At 39.5% G+C, this 19,987-nt stretch overlaps 1 protein-coding gene across 3 annotated transcripts in view; it reads right to left on the minus strand.

Moving 5' to 3' along the window:
- UNC5C (unc-5 netrin receptor C) overlaps window positions 1-19,987 on the minus strand; it is a 351,448-nt gene that overhangs the window by 75,159 nt on the left and 256,302 nt on the right. The window contains exon 1 of one of the 3 annotated variants that reach the window (XM_077882936.1): window positions 3,812-3,951. The exons of the other annotated variants lie outside the window; for them this stretch is intronic. Within the exon in view, the coding sequence (XP_077739062.1) occupies window positions 3,812-3,856 (45 nt within the window). The 5' untranslated portion in view covers window positions 3,857-3,951. Of the gene's footprint in view, window positions 1-3,811; window positions 3,952-19,987 lie in introns of those variants that run through there. 3 annotated transcript variants of the gene reach the window in all.

Below are 19,987 nucleotides of genomic sequence, written 5' to 3' on the forward strand. Positions count from 1 at the left end.
TCCCATAAAGCAAAACAACATTGATATTTGCCTCACTTAAACTTTTCTTTTGCAGTGATGGGATAATGGATACAAGTAATCTTTAGCACTAGAGAGTCAATAGTGTTGCCATTTTCAAAATCTTAAGGAGTTTCTCAGGCACCACAAGAGGGCTGGAAATTAATCTCTAAATCTTGTCAGTGGGTTTGACGTTGTACTGCTCTAAATTACATCCAACATAGGGACTCTAAAATAATGCTCCTCTAATCCTTAGAAGAGAGGCCAGAATTTAAAGGGAAAAACAAAAACCAACAACAATCCTGAAATAAACGTATGAGGATGTAGATAAGAGCAAGTATTTGTAGTGATATAAATTTTGAAATGGCAAAACATTCCTGGTATTTACACTATGGTAGTGAGAAACAGAATGGAATCTACCTAAGACAGTGCAGTTTTAAAACGTGCATTTTGTTTCCAAATACAGACAACACCTTCAGTCAGGGCCATGCCGGGATATACCTGATCAGATGGTCATAATCTATTGAACTAGATTTTCTTAAAACTTGGCCATATGTGTATGGTAGTATGATCTCACTAGAAGGGCAAGAGGGAAGGTAGCAAAATTCATACTGCTACAAACTATATTAATAATCATTAAATATCTTCGATGATAATTGAAAGCAGACATTGATTTTCAAAAATATTTTATTTATTTATTAATGAGAGACATAAGAGAGAGAGAGGCAGAGACATAGGCAGAGAGAGAAGCAGGTTCCCTGTGAGGAACATGGTGTGGGACTCAATCCCAGGACCCTGGGAACACACCCTGAGACTAAGGCAGATGCTCAGCCACTGAGCCAACCCAAGGGTCCCCAGGCATCAATTTTTAAATCTAATCTTTACCTGGGCATATCTATGCCATTCTCAAGAAAGCTTTCCACTTATAGCAAGAACTGTTGGGCTCCCCCGAGTTGGTCTTGGATTTACTGTGTGCGTGTGTGTGTGTGTGTGTGTGTGCGCGTGTGCGCATGTGCATACTCTTATTGCTGTTCTTTCAAGGACCCATAATTGTTACTCTTTCTTTGAAATATGGGTCTCAGACTCCTGGACTTTACTCAGAAATGCCTACAAGTTCACAGCATCCCTGCCCCACAACCTCCTGCTTAGCCATTGCCTCATGAGTGTGGAAATATGCTTTGTGTCCAGTTGGGATCAGAATCTGAGCTGCTCCTCTCCAGAGTTTCGCTGCAGGATTAGGCTAAAGCTATCTCTTTGAGGTGTCACCTAAATGTACACACCTACTGGGCTTCTCATTTTCTGTCCAGCGTGCTCCACTCACCTATGAGGTTCTCTCCCCTATGAATGCTTCCATAAAACAAAACAAAACAAAGCAAAGCAAAGCAAAGCAAAACAAAACAAAACAAAACCTCTTGCTTTCAAATCTTGGCCTCATGGTTTGCCTCTGGAGAATCTGGCCTAATTCATGACTGTTGAAAACTATAGTTTCTTCTATTGAAATCACATTGGTTAACAACAGTGATGTTAACCTGATCAGAAGTGACATAAAGACATCCCAAGGGATATTGCAAACCGCTTGTTTATTTGAAAGTCTATTACATGGAAAAAAAGAACAATCTGCATGACTGGCAAGACCTAAAAAGACCTACATGATTATTGGGTAAACCATCTTTACTTTCAAATACGCTGCTCCACATTTTTCTCAAGTCTCTTGCCAGCACTGGAGCAGTGACTATGACCTGGGTTTTGAGGGCCTCTGAAGAACCCAGAAGTACTGAGAAGGCCCCCAGGGTCCTATGGGGGGCACTGCCCTCCTCCCCAACTCTGACTTTAACCAGAGAAGCTCTGCTTTGACCTGTTTTCCATTCTGGGCTCACCTGCAATGCCTTTATTTAAAGAAACAGAGGGTTCGCTACCACTAGAAATAGCTCTGGATTGAAGAGATGAGCCATGGGCTCCTCCGCTTCTGATAACTCCCTTACCACTGTCCCCTCCGTGCCAGTACTCCCAGCTGCCACAACGTCCTGCTTGGAGACCACATCTCTGCAAGAAGCTCGGGTCATCATCACTCACCTCCTGCACTAGAATCCTCATACTGCTCTGTGCACCCCCATCTCCCACCCTGCGAGTCTCCACACCCTTCCAAGCTGTTTTGGAATGCAGCAGCAAAATACTCCAAAATTTCAAACTCTTTTTAAATTGTTTTCTTCATTTTTTTTCCTTTAACTTAAACCCAGCTCTTCATGATGCTACTGTGTTTTTTCTGGAGTTGTCTCCAGAGACCAGTGGTGGAGGTCTGATTTCCCAAATTCAACATACACTGAGACTGGGGTTTGGTAAGTGTCCTCCTTGTTCTGCTTTGCCTATTCTAGACCCTTCTCTCCAAACAGCTTTGTCTTGAATCTCATGCCTTCAGATTGTCACCCACTTCCTATATTTTTTTGTAGTCATCTACAGACTTCTGGACTCACAGTCATTTTATCCAGCACATTTTCTGTCATGATTTCTAATGATTTTAATAACCACAAACATGACACTTTCAACATTTTGGCCTCTCAGTTACACGACACTCCTTCCTGCCATGAACTTGGTCTGTAAGATACTCACACTTAAAGGCCAAAGACTTTCAATCCTGACCTCACTGTAGAATTATTTGGACAATCATAATATATCAATTCTACACCGAATCCAGAGAAATTAAATCTAACCCAGAGAAACACTGATCCACTGGTCAACACTGGTCTAGCACCTGTATTTTTTAAACTCCTCAAGGGATTGGGAAGTACCACTCTAGGTGATTGTCTTTCAAATGAGATCCCTGGACAAGAGGCATCTATGTCACCTGGGATCCTGAAAGAAAGACAGAATCTCAGGTCTCCCCATCTAGACTTACTGGATCAAAATGTGCATCTGAACCAGGGATGTATATGCATGATCAAGTTGCAGAACCGCCTGTCTAACTCTTGTCCTTAGCAGTCATTGCAACCCCTCTGAAACTCCATTTCAGTTTTCATCTCTTTCTACTCTTCTCCATCTTTCTGGCTTACTCCCTCTAGGACCCCTACTTTGACAACCTTTCACTAGGACCTACATATTTATTATGCTTCCCAATCTCCTCTCTTACCCCTCTCACGTTCCCTCTTCTCTTTTTTTACCACTTTTCAGTTGCCATGTCCAACTTCTCAACTTACAGCCTCAGCTCCCCCATCCCTCTCCTTCCTTAAAACACTCACTTGGCCACTCTTCCTCGACACCACCTTCAGAGACTTGCAGGCGAGCGTGGCTGTGCCCAGCCATGTTGAGTAGGCTTATCTTAAACTCATGATAACAGAACGCAAATGGGCCCTGAATGCTGCCAAAAAATCGTACTATATTTTCATCATCTGTTCACGGTCCCATCCTCCCAGACAGCTATTTCACACCTTCTCCACTCTCCTTAAACACTACCTCCCTCTCTATCCTCACTTTCAGCGGATGACCACGACTTCTACTTCACTGAAAAAAGTGACAATCACGAGACATCTTCCACAACTCCCACTACCCACCTCCCCATCCGTATTCCACATCCTCTGTCTGGTTGCTGGGTCAGCTCTTCATGCTCCCACCTGTCACCTCTCATTTGGATTCTCCATCCCATTCCCTCGTGCCTGGTCAAGGGCGAGCCCCAGCAAGTCTCCTCTCTGTCTCTTAAATCATTCATATTCTCTCCACACGAATCATTTCCAACAGCATATAGACACAGAAGTACTTTTCACAACTTAAAGCCCTCCCCACTCATTTCTGCCTATAATCACCTCCACATTTCTTTGCTCACCTTGCAAAATGCCTTGGGATACTTGTTTATTTTCACTCTCTCCATTTCTTGTCCTCTTCATCTCTCCTGAATCTATTCTAATGCACGTTCACCTCCACCCTTTGACCCACCTGTACTCTCTTTTCAAAGTCACCAATCAGTTTCACTTTGTTAGATGTACTGGTGAGGTGTTAATACTTAACTCATATGACTCAGCAGCAGGTTCCACCAGCTGGTTTCTCCCTCCTCCTCACTTGCTTTCTTGGTCAGGGCATTTGCTTTTGTCTTATTTCACTCCATCCCCCACAACTTCCTGGAGCAAAAGTCTGTTCCCCTCTGGAGGCTCTGTCCCTGCACCTTTTCTTTCTTTTTTTTTTTTTTTTTTCCATTTTCTATCTATAGTCACTTCTGTGGTGAGCTCATCCAGCCTCAAGCAGAGGTCTTCTACACTAAATTTATCTCCAGTCTAGACCCCGCCCCTGAACTCCAGACTCATATATCCAACTGCCTTCTTTTGACACCACTGGGGTGTCTAAGAAGGACCTCTTGAACTGCACCTCCCATAGCCTTGCCCATCTTAGTTAATGCCAACTCTATCCTTCCATTTCTTTGGACAAAAACCTCCGACTTGGCCTTGACTCCTCTCTATCCCTCTCTTTGGGCAGTGGAAATCAGAGCAGCATCTTGGGATCTGACCACTTCTTGTCCTCTCACTACCCCCTTTTCCGGTTCAAGCCACCATAATTTCCCTCTCAGATTATTGCAGCAACTTCCTGTCTTATCTTTGCTTTTCCCCTTGGCGATCAACAGTCTATTCTCAACACAATAGAATGGTCCTTAAATTCTAAGTTAGATCATGCTGCACCTCATCTCTGACCCTCCAGTGGCTCCCTATCTTGCTTTGTGTCAAAACCAAAGTCCTTACAAGGACTCACAAGGCCCAGCATCACCAGGATTCCTGACCTCCCTGAGATCACCTTGTTTACTTTTTCTCTTCTCTCATCTCTTTAGCATGCTAGTCTCTCTGGTGGTCCCAATCAGTGGTGCCCTTCCTTTGGGGATTTTGAGTCTGCTGGTGAATTTGCCCTTCCCTAAATATCTGCATAATTTTCTCCTTTCCCTTCTTAAAGTCTTGAGATGTCACCTTCTTAGTGAGTCATTTCCTGATTTACCTTTTAACATTGTAACATCTCTCTCTGCCTATACTCCCAATATCTCACCCTCTTTTCTTTATTTTCAGCATGGCACTTCTCATCATCCCATATAGACTATATTTTACTTAGTAGTTGTCTCCTCCACCAGAATTTAAGCTCCACAAATTTTGACCTATGTTTTGATCAATGTCACATTCCTGTGGCCTTATGCTGGCATATAATAGGTGCTTAATTAGTATTTACTGAATGTATGAACAAAAACAAGACATGTAGTGAGATCAAGTTTGTTATATACATTTTTAGACCTCTATAAAGTTGGTGCTTTAACTGGAAAAATTAATATTAAATATATTAAGCGAGAGCCATTTTAAACTTCCCTTCTCACTAAGTTCTATTGGAGATTAAGCACACAAATCTCTACTGCCTGAAGTGAAATCCTAGGAGTTGGCCTGGCCTCCAAATGGACTCACTGGAGAAATCGTAAGGTAGAAGACCACCTCTAGAATTATACTAGGAGACCCCCAATGTCTCATTATCATTTATAAATCTAAAGTGTCATGTGGCCAGCATGTTTTAACTAAAGCATCTTTGAAAGTGGCATACCCATCTAACCCATATTATAGCTGTATGTCTGTTGGAGAGGTAAGAGGTGTTTGAGTAATAATTGCAGACCTTCATCTGGTAAACACAGAACCTAGATGATCATGGTAAATCTGGGCTGAAAATATAGCTTTCCAAGAACTTTAATTTTTAATAAACAAAGAGGCAGGCACCTTGCTTTTTCCAATTCCATCCTACAAACACTGAGTACCTACATGTGAGGCATGGTGTCAAGTTCTGGCGGAGAAAGGGACAAATCAGGTAAGTGCTTGTCATGTGTGAGAATAATTCTGTTTATCATATAAGAGGTTGTCTAAATCAGCAAAGGAAATCAATATAAATCTTTGTAAATATATCTTTTTATTTAAAAAATACAGCCTTTTCATGCAGTGTCTCCGGAACCCAAGAGCAGCAGATAGAGTGACATTCTTCCATTTGAAGTAATTTCACAGTGAATCTCCTTACATAAACTGTATGTGAAATCCCAAGAAACAACAGAATCTTTTGTTGTGTTAGAATTTTATTGCATTGAGTAGTAATTAATTATACTGCTGCAATGCTCCTTATTTGTAAGGAACCCTGGTTAATCAGGAGTAAGTACTTTGGTCTGGCCTCTGAATTCTGTTCCATTTTGCTCATTTCAATGCTTCTTGCTGATTTCACCCTGAGATGTGGCTTCCTCCTATCCCTCCCATTTAGCAAACCATCTGATTTATACATGGGAGAAGACTTTCTGAGTTAAAAGTTATTTTTAGCTATGTATAAAACATTCAAGAAGAGAAAAATAGGTTGTAGTTCAGAAAACAATAAAAGGCTTTGCCCATAAAGCATAACTTGTTGTCAGGGCTGCAGTGAGACAAAGTAGTGTTTCTGTCCTTGTGACTCAGTAACTGCAGTCTTTTCAATAATTTAGGGCACATTTGAAATAATTGACTCAAGTGTTTACAAAGAAATAGGAATTTATTAACAGGCAATGAAAATAGTTACGGGGCAATGTTAGGATGCCCAATCTGCATATTCTGTTGTCAAGTCTGCTGTTGATTAATCCCACCATGTGCAACTGAAAATCTTACTTTAAGAAGCTGGTTCCCAAAGTGCCAGCTGAGAGGACTGCTCTCCCATCAGTCTGCCTGGGTTCAAAATCGAATTCTGTTACCTCTGTATTTCTCTGGGGTAAGTTCCTTATTCTCCCTGCCTCACGGTTCTCATTTATAAAAGGAGGTTAATCCTCAAATGCATGCCATAAGGTTTGTAAAGATCAAATGAGTTAATGCACAAATCACATACAGTGCTGGACACACAGTAAACATTCTTAAATTATTAATATTAATTAAGGATATACTTAAAGGAGATAGGACAAAACCCAAGATACTCTAAAAAACAGCAGAGAAAGGGTGTTAACTTAAAAACAAAAAGGAAGGATCCCTGGGTGGCTCAGTGGTTTGGCACCTGCCTTCAGCCCAGGGCGTGATCCTGGGGACCTGGGATCTTGTCCCACATCAGGCTCCCTGCATGGAGCCTGCTTCTCCCTCTGCCTGTGTCTCTGCCTCTCTCTCTCTCTGTGTGTCTCTCATGAATAAATAAAATCTTAAAAAACAAAACAAAACAAAAAGGAAAGTATCTTGGTATCTGAATTTCTTTCATTTTCTCTGACATTTTTTATTGAGACAGTCAACTCACCACTAGATTACAACTCTTCAGATTGTACTAGAAATATATAAATGATTAAGTATTAAATTGGCCAAGCTAGTTTGTATGCTAAACCTAAATACATATTTCCACTTAAACTTTGTGAATCCATAAGTCTAAAGATGTCATTAACATGCATGTGCTTTAGAGAAAGTATCACGTGGTATTTTAATTAGTGTGTATAAATATTATTTTCTAATTCTTCTAAGTTATAAGCAAATCATCACACTAGATCAATTTTTAAAAGTATAAGTAGAATAGATTTTTAATAAAAGAAATTTTAGCAAGATTGAGAAATAGTCATTACTGTACTTAATAATAAGGCATAAATAAGAGGCAATTTATATATTACTGTTACTATTACTTTTACCTAGAGCCAGACCATCCACAGTATTATACTTTAGACCATCCACAGTATTATACTTTTGATTTTACCTGAGTTTCCCAGCTGTGTTTTCTTCCTACTTCAAGTTAGTCATCAGCACTTGTTCTTTTTACTTTTAACATTCAAAATGTCTGTCATGTGTTTTTAAGTCATAATTACAGCTCAATATAGCACATTATGTACAGAAGAAAGAAAAGGAATAGCTTAACAGGGACTTCATGAAATTGGCTTTAATTTCACTCTGGGATGAGAAGTAGCCACTTGGTGAGGTTACGTGTTTTTTTTCTGTTAAACATTATTATTCTTTTCTAAAAAAATATTTTATTTACTTATTTTAGAGAGTGTGTGCACAAGTGGGGAGAAGGGCATATAGAAAGGGAGAGAATCTCAAGCAGACTCTCCAATGAGTGCAGAGCCCCATGCAGGGCTCGATCCCACCACTTCAAGATCATGACCGTAGAGTCGGATGCCTAACTGACTGAGCCACCCAGGTGCCCCTAAATATTAATATTGCAAAAAATAAAACAGATTCTTAAAGAGTCTAAGGAATAAATGATTCTTCAAGCACACACTTATTTTCCATTAACAACTTGACCCCTCACAACATGAAAATAATTTTACATTCATCACTTGATGAAATATATTTTTTTGGACACACTCTTATTTCTTTCTCAGTATCCTGTTATGTCCAATCTATCCTCAGTCTCTCCCTCTTCTTTTCAGTAATGAATCATTTCTGAGTTTTACTATCTGGATCTACATAGCCCCCAAATTTGTGTATGCACTTAGAAATTCCAAGCTACCTATTTGTGTGTGTGTGTGGGGGGGGGGGAGGTAGAGGAGTGGTAAATAGATAAAATAGTCATCTTTGTTCTTATAATGACATCATTCTATACCCTACCTCCTCCTCCAGACAATGGCATCCATGTCATTGGATTTAGCACATTTAGCTGGATCCCCAAGACAGGGAACTTCCTTCTAGCATCTCTGCTCTCATTATGATCCTAAGTTCAGGAGTGACTTATCCTGAGTTCTCTTCTCTGCTTCTCTTTTTCTTCACACAGAGAAAATTCTGGGGCAGCTGGACCAGTCGAATAGGAAAGGAAAGGTAGATACCATGGCGCATGCTGTGGCTATGGGACAACTGCCATCCTCTTAGGGTGGCGGATGTGTTCTGGAGGGGGAGGAGGTGCCCTGTGGTCCCTAATGTGAATCATAACCTCATTTAAGAAAGAGTTCAAAAGTAGAACGTTTTCCCTGCCCTTGAAATTGGGAGGACAGGGAAGGGGATGAGAAGGATGAAATGCGTTGGTGAGGAGTGAAAAAAAAGAAAGCAATGAGCTTGTATGGAGTGTTTCAGGTGCCAAGCCAGGTTCTTTAGATACATAATCTTTATTTCTCACAGTTGCTCTGTGGGGGAGGTATATATAGACTCATTTTTTCCAGATAAGGAGAATTAAGTTCAGATTGAGGAACCAGTGCACCCTTATAAAGCTCATGAAGGAGCGTAGATCTGGATGCTGGACTGTCTGAGCCTGGGGCTCTTGTTCACCCACTAAGCAAGAACTGTGAGGAAGTAACCACAAAACTACAGACAGGAGCATCCACAGAGTGGTCTCCAGATCATGTGCTGGTAGCTAAGAGAAGCTGGGATAACAGAAGCAGGTTAGGTACTCTGGGACATGGATCCGTGTTGGCCTCTAACCTCCAGCCAGAGCTCTGTAGGGAAGCAGTGTGATCATAGGAAAGAGCCATCAGCCCCAACCTCTGTTATCACCACCACCCTGCTCACTCTTACAGGACCAACACAGGTTCACTTTCAGAGCCAGCATGATGACTGGGTATACTTTGATTTCAGGGGCATCAGGAAAGAATCCTTGCTTTTGAAAGATGCACCCAAAATTTTTGGCAGTGACTTGAAATCTCTTTAGGAGGGGTGGGTTTTTAATCCCACCCTTACAGGATTTTCTTTGCATGCAAATGACCTGAGAAATAACATCCTGATCTGCTTAGATCACCTTATAAGGTATTATAAAACTGGACATACAAATGACTAAGGGAAAACCCCTTTCAGTTTAGATAAAAAAGATTTTGAAGGCACGTGGATTTCAAACTGGAATTCAAGTAACCAGCAATATGCAAAAATTTTAAGGGGTACACAAACAAAAACATATTTAAGGGAATCTGTGTTTATATCTTTAACTTCTATATGCACTTCACCCTAAAGCTAATTGCCTTGAAAACTTGCCCTCTACTTTTCAAAATGAAGGCATCTATTGCATCCTGGTCTTACCAAGATATATTGTATGAGGGTGTAAAAGCTTCCAGCATGGCACAAGGCAGATGTGAACTAACTGGGAAGATTAGTGTGGTATTTGAAAGAGTAAGGGACTATAATGACAGGGTGACAAACTCTTTTGCAAATCTGGTCATTTCACTCTGGATGTTCATCAAAATTGAAGGAGGGCTTAATATGCCACTAATGGGTCACTTACCATAATATACAATAATAGAACACCGTCTGATTTAGTGTCTCTACTAGTTTAAAAGACTTTCATAAATTAAAAATTTAACAAATGAAAGCAACATCTAGTGAAAAATGAAAAATACCTAAAATATTTTTAATATGCATATTTTTTACCTAACAGCATTCCATCAAATTCTATCCTTAAAAAAACCTTCTATGTGCACATATCCATATGCTATGACTCACCTATGTTAAATCTAACTGAACACTCTGTAGTTTGTTATTTTCTTTAGGCAACGTGCTCCGTGGCAAGGAGGCTGAGCAACGTGAGATAGTTCTGTAAAGAGCAATCTTCATATTGTGAGACCTTGTTCCACATTCAATCAAGAAAAGACAAACACAAATAAGGTCATCTTATGCTAGTGAAAAATGTCAGGAAATGGGAAATAGAGCAAGTTTCTGCAGGAGGCATTTGCCCTCCTTGCAAAACCATTCCCACCTCCGCCTTGCAGAATCTTGCACTCAGAAGCTGCACTCACTGCTCATTTTTTCCACCTCTTTGACTTTTTGAGGTCCCAGGTCATCAACATAGTACTTGATATTTTGGGGATCTTCCTTAATCTAAGCAAGTGACATATGTCTTTTCATTGTTGTTTGTTTTTTAACAGACCAAATAAGGTCAAACAATATAAACTCCTCTCAAAGCTCTTCCTTTCTGGGCCACCTGGGTGGCTCAGTCAGGTAAGTGTCTGCCTTCGGCTCAGATCATGATCCTAGGGTCCTGAGATCGAGCCCTGCATCAGACTCCTGGCTTGGCAGAGTCGGCTTCTCCTTCTGCCTCTCCCCCTTCTCATGCTTTCTCTCATTCTCTCTCAAATAATAAATAAAATCTTTTTTTAAAAAAGCTGTTCCTTCTTCTGAGTGTCAGATCATCCACAAATATGCACATGTCTCCTACCTACCCTAAAAATCAGCCAACAAGGAAATCAGCCTGTGACACCCCTGCTCTTCTCAGCCATGCTTCCACCTTCTCTCTCCCTGGGTGGCTAAACTGTCCTCATCTATTCATCTGCTCACTAATCCTTCAATCTAGTGCTGTCTGGATTCACTCTCCCCACTCAAACTGCACCTTCAAGAGGTGACCAGTGGCCCCCCTTCACTGCCCCATCCAACAATCCAAGAGCATCGTCTTTCTCTCTGGCACTCTCAGGCCACGTAAGTAACTGTTCTTTCTCAAACCTCTTTCCCTGGTTTCTTTGTTTCATCCACCATAGTTCACATAGTCCTCCATAGAGCTCTCTCTTTCATTTTCTGTCCTTTTCATTTTATAGCAGTGGTTCTCAACTTTGTGCAGCAGAGTCACCCAGGGAGGTGTTAAGACCTGCTCCTGCCTGAGCACCCCCTGCAGAGGTTCTGATGGAAAGGGGCTTATGAAGGGGACAGGCACTGGTGTTTTTTTTTTTTTTAAGATTTTATTTATTTATTTATTCATGAGAGACACAGAGACAGAGGCAGAGTCATAGGCAGAGGGAGAAACGGGCTCAACTGAGGGGAGCCTCATGCTGGACTCGATCCCAGGAACCTGAGCCCAGGGCAGGTGCTCAACCACTGAGCCACCCAGGTGCCCCTACAGTGGTGTTTTTAAAAGTTCCTCAGGGAATGTTAATGCCAGCTGGGTTTGCAAACAACTGGCCTATCTGCACCACTGATCTCATTCACTCTCATGGCTGTTCACTCAAAAATCATGAACTCCAGTCCCAATTTTCATTCAGCTCCATTCATATTTTCAATTACTTTCTTTATAACTCCATCTGAAAGCTCAACGAATATGAAAAGCAGAATATGTGCCAAATTGATCTCAGTATCTCCGCAGGTCATTCCTTTCTCTATAAACTTGGTCCTCCTGGTGTTCTGTTTAATTATGGGGTCTTATCCTCCCAATCTTAAACTCGGAGCTCCCAGGAATCCTCATGGCTTTCTTCAAAAACCACTCTATTCAGTTATGGATGGTACCGAAAATGTTTTTCAAACCTGGCCCCTCTTTTCTACCCTTAATCTCAAGTACTGTGATATTACTTTAATTCCAACAATTCTTACTTAAAAATAAATCTTGGGACGCCTGTGTGGCTCAGCGGCTGAGTGGCTGCCTTCGGCTCAGGGTGTGGTCCCCGGTTGGGATCGAATCCCGCATCGGGCTTCCTGAGGGAGCCTACTTCTCCCTCTGCCTATGTCTCTGCCCCTCTTTCTGTGTCTCTCGTGAATAAATAAATAAAATCTTTAAAAAAAATCTTTAAAACAATAGCTTCCATTAAAATTATCTCCCTTGTGTCACTGTTTCTAGGGTAAAATCCAGACTTCATATGAAATCTTACAAGCTGTCCTCAGTTACTGCACTAGCTTCACCTTGATCACTTAATACTACTCTCCAGACATTGAGAACTTCCTGAAGCTTCCTTAGCATGTGATCATCACTAACACGGCCACTCACTGCATTTCCTATCACTCTACCCAGAGTGCCTTTCTCCTCTTTTTCTCCTGAGACAATTCTACTTGTTCTTCAATATTCACCTTAAGAGACATTTTTGTTCTGAAGCCCCTTTTGTCTGTTTTATGTGCAGCTGAAGCAATCTTATCAAACCATTTATCATACTGTACTGTAGTGATTTATGCAAAGTTTGTGCCTGGGAGTTCTTGAGAGCATGATTACTCATATGTTTATGATACATTTTGAACATCTCTGAATATATATGTTTAGTTTCATGTTCACAGTATCTAACATAGCACCCTGGCAGAGATGTTCAAAATATTATTTATTATTTATCCAGTGTATATTTGCTGAGTATCTACTATGTGACCTCACTATTCTTGGGCTGTATCAATAAACCAAACAGACAAAATCTGCTCTCTAAGCAATTCCCAAGAAAGAAGGCAATGTATAAGCAATATAAATATATTGGATAAGTTCAATGGTCCTTAGGGCTGGGAAAAAAGAATCAGTGCTATACAGTGTTTTAGATCAGGAGTCAGAAAACATTTTCTGTGAAGAGTCATATAACTCGTATTTTAGGCTTTGTGGGCTAAGGTCTCTCAACTGTAGGTACAGACAATATGTAAATAAATGAACATGGTTGTGCTCCAATAAAAACTTAATTTACAAAAACAAGTGGTGGGCCATATTTGGCCTACAGGCTATAGTTGGCTGATTCTTGTTTTAGATGACAGGGACCACCTCTCTGCAGAACTGACTAAGCTCTAGAACATGAATATTTTGAAAGGGCCTATCATACTTAGCCAGAGTATTCCAGGTACAGGGAAGAGCAATGACAAAAGTCATTGTTTGAGAAGCAGAAATAAAGCCTTCCTGGCTGAAGTGTGGTGAAAGAATGAATGAATGAAGGAACATATGAACAGAGGCATGAATCAGTGCCCCTGTAGAAAATAAAACTACTACTATAAAGTGGCAAGTTTATGCAAGGAAGCATTCCTTTAATTGAGATTTGTAACCACAATCAGAGAGAAGAAATAAGGACATGACTGCATACGAAAATAAAAGTCATTAGGACCTACTTAAAATTAGTTCACTCATTGAGTATCCATTTAATAGCTACTATGCAGTGAGGATAATTGCAGATGCTAGAAATTAGTCAAAATGTTTAATAATTATAACTCCTAAAGTTTCAGACAATCACAATGTTGGATTCTATTGATTTTTAGCAATGCATATATTTTGATTTCTAGAAGCTGAAATACGACTTCTAAGTACTGAGAAGTATTGCTTATCACAGACCTAAGAGCAGTACTGTCATAAAGAAGCAAACAAAAAATGTGACTTGGGAATATATATATAAAACATACCAATTACTTTCATTTTAGGAAAATATTTTGGAAAAAAATTCTTGAACATCACCAAAGGAAATGTACTTAAAAATCATTGAGGGACACCTGAGTGGCTCAGAGGTTGAGCATCTGCCTTCCACTCAAGGCGTGATCCTGGAGTCCCAGGATCATGTCCCACATCAGGCTCCCGTGAAGGAGCCTGCCTCTCCCTCTGCCTATGTCTCTGCTTCTCTCTCTTTCTCTCATGAATAAATAAATAAAATCTTTAAAAAAATAATTGAGGTATTCTAAAAAGAAAGGGCCAGATGTTGAGTTTAATTTTTCTTTTACATTCTAAAATTTTCACTTTCTTCTGAAGTATCTGTAGATAATAACAACAACACAAATCAACATGCTTATTCTACATTTGGAAAATTGATGGGATGATCTAACACTTTTTAAATAAATGACATTTCCCCAAAAGACATCTTTGTCTGGATATTATCTGATTAGCTCATGAAAATCAAATAAGGCTACACACAATTTGTGTCATTTTAACAAACTAAATTTCCAAAACATACAGCCAAAAAAAAATTTGTTGTTGTTATAGGAAAAAATTCGGACTTTGGAGTTGCCAGACTTGGCTCTGTAGCCAGGTCCTCCCACTAGCTATGCTGGCAGCCTTGTGCAGGCTGGAAAGTCCCAGAAACATGATGCTCATGCATATAGATGGAAGGACCATCCCTCCCAGTGTCGTAGGAGGATTTAATGAAATATGTAAGGGAAAGCAGCTGGAATCAGGAGACAGGGAATAAGTCAAATTTAACTGCTTCTTCTCTGAGTTTACCCCAAACAGCTACATCTGCATAAATGTATTTTAAATATTGATGATTCACTATTCTTTAGTGCCTCTATTAAGAAGTACATATCTTCATATTCATGATACTAATCAGGGAAAAAAAAACGGGGAAAAGTCTAGATCTTCTTCAGATCTTTCAATTTTCTACTGCATTAGGGCTATTGGTATTAGTTTATGAGTCTTCATTCATACAATTCTCCTAGTGAAGAAAGTTTCCCCTTATTTACAGCCTCAATCCCTTCTAGTGTATGTACCAGGAGAGAGGTCATATTTCTAGCCTTCCTATACGAGATATTGGTTCCCAGCTCTTCTAGAAGGATAAAATGTTTAGAAATCCCTCCAACAGTTGGGTCTTTCAGTTCTATTGATGCCTTCAGTCTGGCAGAGAGTTCTCAAAACACTAACATAATTTTACTAATGAAGATGAGTGATTCCCAATTTGATTATAAGTTTTAGGACTGGAGCATATTGACCCCATATTCTGTGTTCCCAGAAAAGATGTATAAAACTGCCGTCCCTTCCTTTGTGTAGTGTGATTTAAGGATCAACTTTTTTTTTATGGCTCCTAGATGCATGGTTTTATAGCTTTACTGTTACTGATATTTTATAAAATTCAGAACTATTGGCTATATAAGTGCAGTCAGGGAAAAAAAAAGGTTTTGCAACAAAACATGGAAATCATTTGTCAATGGCTGGGGTTTGCACAATCTTTTCTGAACAGCCATTTCAGCATTCAACAATCTCATGTTTCAACTTTCCCAGCTAAAAACTGTATTTTTCAGTTTAAATTTAATCTTTGATTTATGTCATCAGCAAGAAGACAGAGAAAAGTGGACTACCATTCTTAATGGATTATCCATTTATAGCTCATAATTAAATATGGGATAAATCATAATCTCCAACTTAATCTTGACTTCTCACATTCATTTTCTCACCTTTATTCGCTCCCATCTCCTCTTTCTAATTAAGTAGCATAAAGGCTAAACTACCTATGACAAAGCCCAAAACTTCTAATGCTAAAAGTGGGGGACTTGGGGTACACCTGGGTGGCTCAGTGGTTGATCATGTCTTCCTTCGGCTCAGGTCGTGATCCCTGGGTCCTGGGATCGAGGCCCGCATCAGGCTCCCTTTGGGAGCCTGCTTCTCCCTCTGCCTAATGTCTTTGCCTTTCTCTCTGTTGTCTTTCATGAATAAATAAATAAAATCTTTTTAAAAAGGTAGGGAACTCATTTACACAAAATAATTATTTTCCAAACATTATTTATCTTTAGTAATTTGTTGCATGGTTTGCTACTAAAATTGTGTAAAGTATAACTATGTTCATATCTTACTTTTAAAAAAACACAAATATTTGGGCAAAATGATACAATAAAAATAAATCAACAACCATGTCCTCCTCCTTGTTGCCTCATCCCTTCCAATTCCTTGAGCAAAAAGAACATATCCCAGGATGATGCATGTATCAGGGGCTTTTCAGGAATGCCTGGCACTGACTAGTATTAGCATTCATAACTATTTACAAATATAGTAAATGTTTCCTCTCAGTCGTTTCTGCATTTTGTTTAAGCAAATCAGTGCCACAGTAAGAAAAAATAATTTACAATCTAAATTCCATACTTATTTTCTGACTGTTTTTTTTTTGACTAACTGTTTTTAAAAGAACAATGGAGACAATAAATTTGAAACCACAATAATATAGACCTTATGACAATGATCATATTTTACCATTTGATGATAAAAGTACACAGCTGAATATTATTAAATATTAAGAACATAAGCCATATTTGCTAGAGTATATATACTTTACACTAAACAAAAAGCTTTATGTAAAAGAATGTGTAGAATATGCTCTGACTACCTTCAGGAAGACTAATGTGTTGGTTTCCTAGTCTCATCTCTATACTGCCAGAATTAACACAAGGGAGAGGCATCACCTGTATTAGGAAATAATTTGGCTAAGCTCCATCTCTGTAAAATGACGCCATGAATGGACCACAAATCCCAATAAAACAACAGAAACAAAATAAATTTTTCCAATAATCAGAAAGCTCCATAGTTAAAGTACATGGAGACACATAAGCAGAAATTATAACAAATTATAAATCTGATGGTGACTTCATATCTTTACAGCACCTTCAACATAATCGTATAGGTTGAGTTTTGTGATTTCTTTCAGTTTAATCTTTCATATCAATAAAGCTGGGTCCTTTGTGAGAATTTTAAACAGTTCTACCTAAGAACTTGTTTCTTTTTGTAGTTCAGGGTAAATGACATACCTGCATTTTACCGATAGACTATGAAATTAAAAAAAAAAGGAAGGAAAGAAAGAAAAATTAAATTCTTTTTTTTTCAAGATTTATTTTTTATTTATTTTTTTATTTTCTTTTTTATTTATGATAGTCACACACAGAGAGAGAGAGAGGCAGAGACACAGGCAGAGGGAGAAGCAGGCTCCAAGCACCGGGAGCCCGACGTGGGATTCGATCCCGGGTCTTCAGGATCGCACCCTGGGCCAAAGGCAGGCGCCAAACTCTGCGCCACCCAGGGATCCCCAAAAATTAAATTCTTTACAGAGATCTTTTTGGAGATAGCTGGACTTTGGTCATAAAATTGCTAACAATGAGGTGCTCAGCCTCCTCCCAAGAAGCTATGCACTCTTTGCCCTTTAGATACATGAACTTGTTAACAATGTGATTGGTTAAGGAGTTGTCTAATCATATATGTCAATAATAAAGAACAAAGCACCTTGCAGTTTTCTTTCCTATTCTATTCCCCTGTGAAAGACAGATGTGTTGTGTCTAATTATTCACTGATTGGTATCGGGAGAAACATTAACATAATTGGCACATTTGTTCTAATTAACAGAGAGAAACTGCCACATGCCACCCAACATGAAAAGTGAGTCCAGCAACCATTAGCTAGAAAAACCCACAGCCATCAGAAAAGGTCACTCTGTTGAACTCAAACTGGAGCCCCTCATCTGAACACTGAGATTGAGGATGACACAAGAAAGTTGAGAAGAGTGTGTATACCTAAAAGAATGGAGATTCAGCCTAGAGTTGTTGGATGCAGGTATATTAATCAAACAAATGGAAAAAGCAATTATGGTGTGATTATCAAATGCACACTGAGCCAAGCCAAGCTTCTAGAAGGAGCATTAGTTGGAAGCTGGGAGTCTGCCAAGTTTTACTGACCAGTTTAGAAGTGACAAGTTTGAAGGTTTTCCTGTATTTGTGTGTTTTAATCCTGCCCTTTAGATCAGCGGTTCCAAACCTTGCTGGATTTTAGAATCACTTGGGAAGCTATTAAAAATTTTGATAGCCAGGCTGCACATCCTACCAATTCCCGGATGATCCCAATGCACATTCTTGATTGAGAACCAGTACTGCACGCAGACTGGTTCTAATGTTCTTGCTAAAATGTCAATTTCGGAGCACCTGCGTGGCTCAGTCAGTTAAGTGTATGCCTTTGACTCAGGTCATGATCCTGGGGTCCTGGGATTGAGTCCTGTATTGGGCTCCTTGCTCAGCAGGGAGCCTGCTTCTCCACCCCCTCCCTGTCTCTCATGAATAAATAAATAAAATATTAAAAAAAATAAAATGTGGATTTTGATAAATGGCCTGGGGTTGGGGCTTGAAATTCTGCCTTTCTATGAAGTTCCCAGGAAGTCATGCCAATACAGATAATCTGTGCATCATGTTTTGAATAGTAAGGTTTGACAACTCTAAACGATGTCCATAGCTATTAGCCTTACGGAGACTTTTACCACATAGGGTTTGGCTGCAATTGCTTCAGAGTTTGAAATCCCAGAATTATTTTCTTTTGGTTCTCACAGTGGCAACAGTTTCTCACCATCTCTTGTATGACTAAGAAAGCCTCCATTATAGGATGCAAACAAATGTTCTTTACCCATAAAAGTTGTGGATAAAAATGCCTTAAAATACAAGAAGCAAAAGGCCATTAAAAAAAGTGTACACAAAGACAAGATTTTCTCCCTCCATCCCTCACCACCCCCATAGCTATTGTGCAGATATTGTTTCAGATGTTCTCTATTGTTAAGAATAAAGGCTACTTTGTTTATGCATCCATTTGCTTGTCAGATTCACAATAAAATAAGACACTTATTCACTTCTGTGTGACTACTGTCCAAAATACTTTGTACATTTCAATAGGTTTGTAGAAAGTAAGTTTTTTATGCTTTAAAAAAGTGTTTGTCTTCAAGCATGTTGAAATTGTATCTTTAGACAATTGTAAAAAAAAAAAAAGAGAGAGAGAGAGAAAAGCAAGTGGAAAATGTAGTGACATTTTGCTCAGTTGTAACTTCTGCAAAGAAGAGGAATTTGCTAAGAATGGAATTTGTTTTCCTATTGAGGAAACACTCCCTTAATTGCACATATGTCTGGCTCGTTGCTTTTGAGAGCTGAACGTACACAGACCATACTGCGGAGGCAAACTTGTCTTGAAATCTGAAAACTTCCATTCCTAAAGCCTAAGTTCAACTATGAGAAGATAAAAGGACACTGACCTAATGAACTATTAAATTAACTAAGAGTGACAACCTCCAAAAATGGTTGAAGTAGAATGACTATATCTAATATCTTACATGGGAGCGAAACGGCACTGAAATGTTCTTAAAATGCTAATTTTTTCAGGGCAAGGCAACCATAAATTGACTAGTTGATGGCTAGTTCTTAACAAGTCTTTATCACAAATCTGCCTTTCAGAATAAGGAACTCTCAGCATTTTTTCTTATTTCCCAATAAGTGGGACTCTTGCTAAGTCTGGCCACCTTTAGAAAATACTGGCTTTCTGCTCTCCAGGACTGGCATTTCTCACCCCCAGTGAGTTTACAGTAAATAGTGCTCTAGGCATATGGGGAGAATCACTGAAAGAAATTCCAAAGCAAGCGAACTTATTGAAGAAACATATACTTTTCTCAAGAAATGAGGGTCATGGAAATAGAAGGCCTTGTTGCCCTGTGATTAAAGACACATTCTAGGTCATTGCCTGTTGCTGAAGCACCACTGAGAGAGAGATGTCTTTGAAAACAGCTGAGGCCTGCTGATCACTGCTTTTAGGTCATCAAAGGAAAGCTCACTCTAGTGGGTCTGCTTTCACATGGAAGACCTAAATATTTTCTAGCTTTTATTCAGTCAATAAAATCAAATTTAAAAATCACGTTCAGAAGTTTTTACTCCTGGGCCACCTGGGTGGTTGAGTGGTTTGA

Source organism: Canis aureus, chromosome 33, assembly GCF_053574225.1.
Source record: "Canis aureus isolate CA01 chromosome 33, VMU_Caureus_v.1.0, whole genome shotgun sequence".
Taxonomy (NCBI): Eukaryota; Metazoa; Chordata; class Mammalia; order Carnivora; family Canidae; genus Canis; species Canis aureus.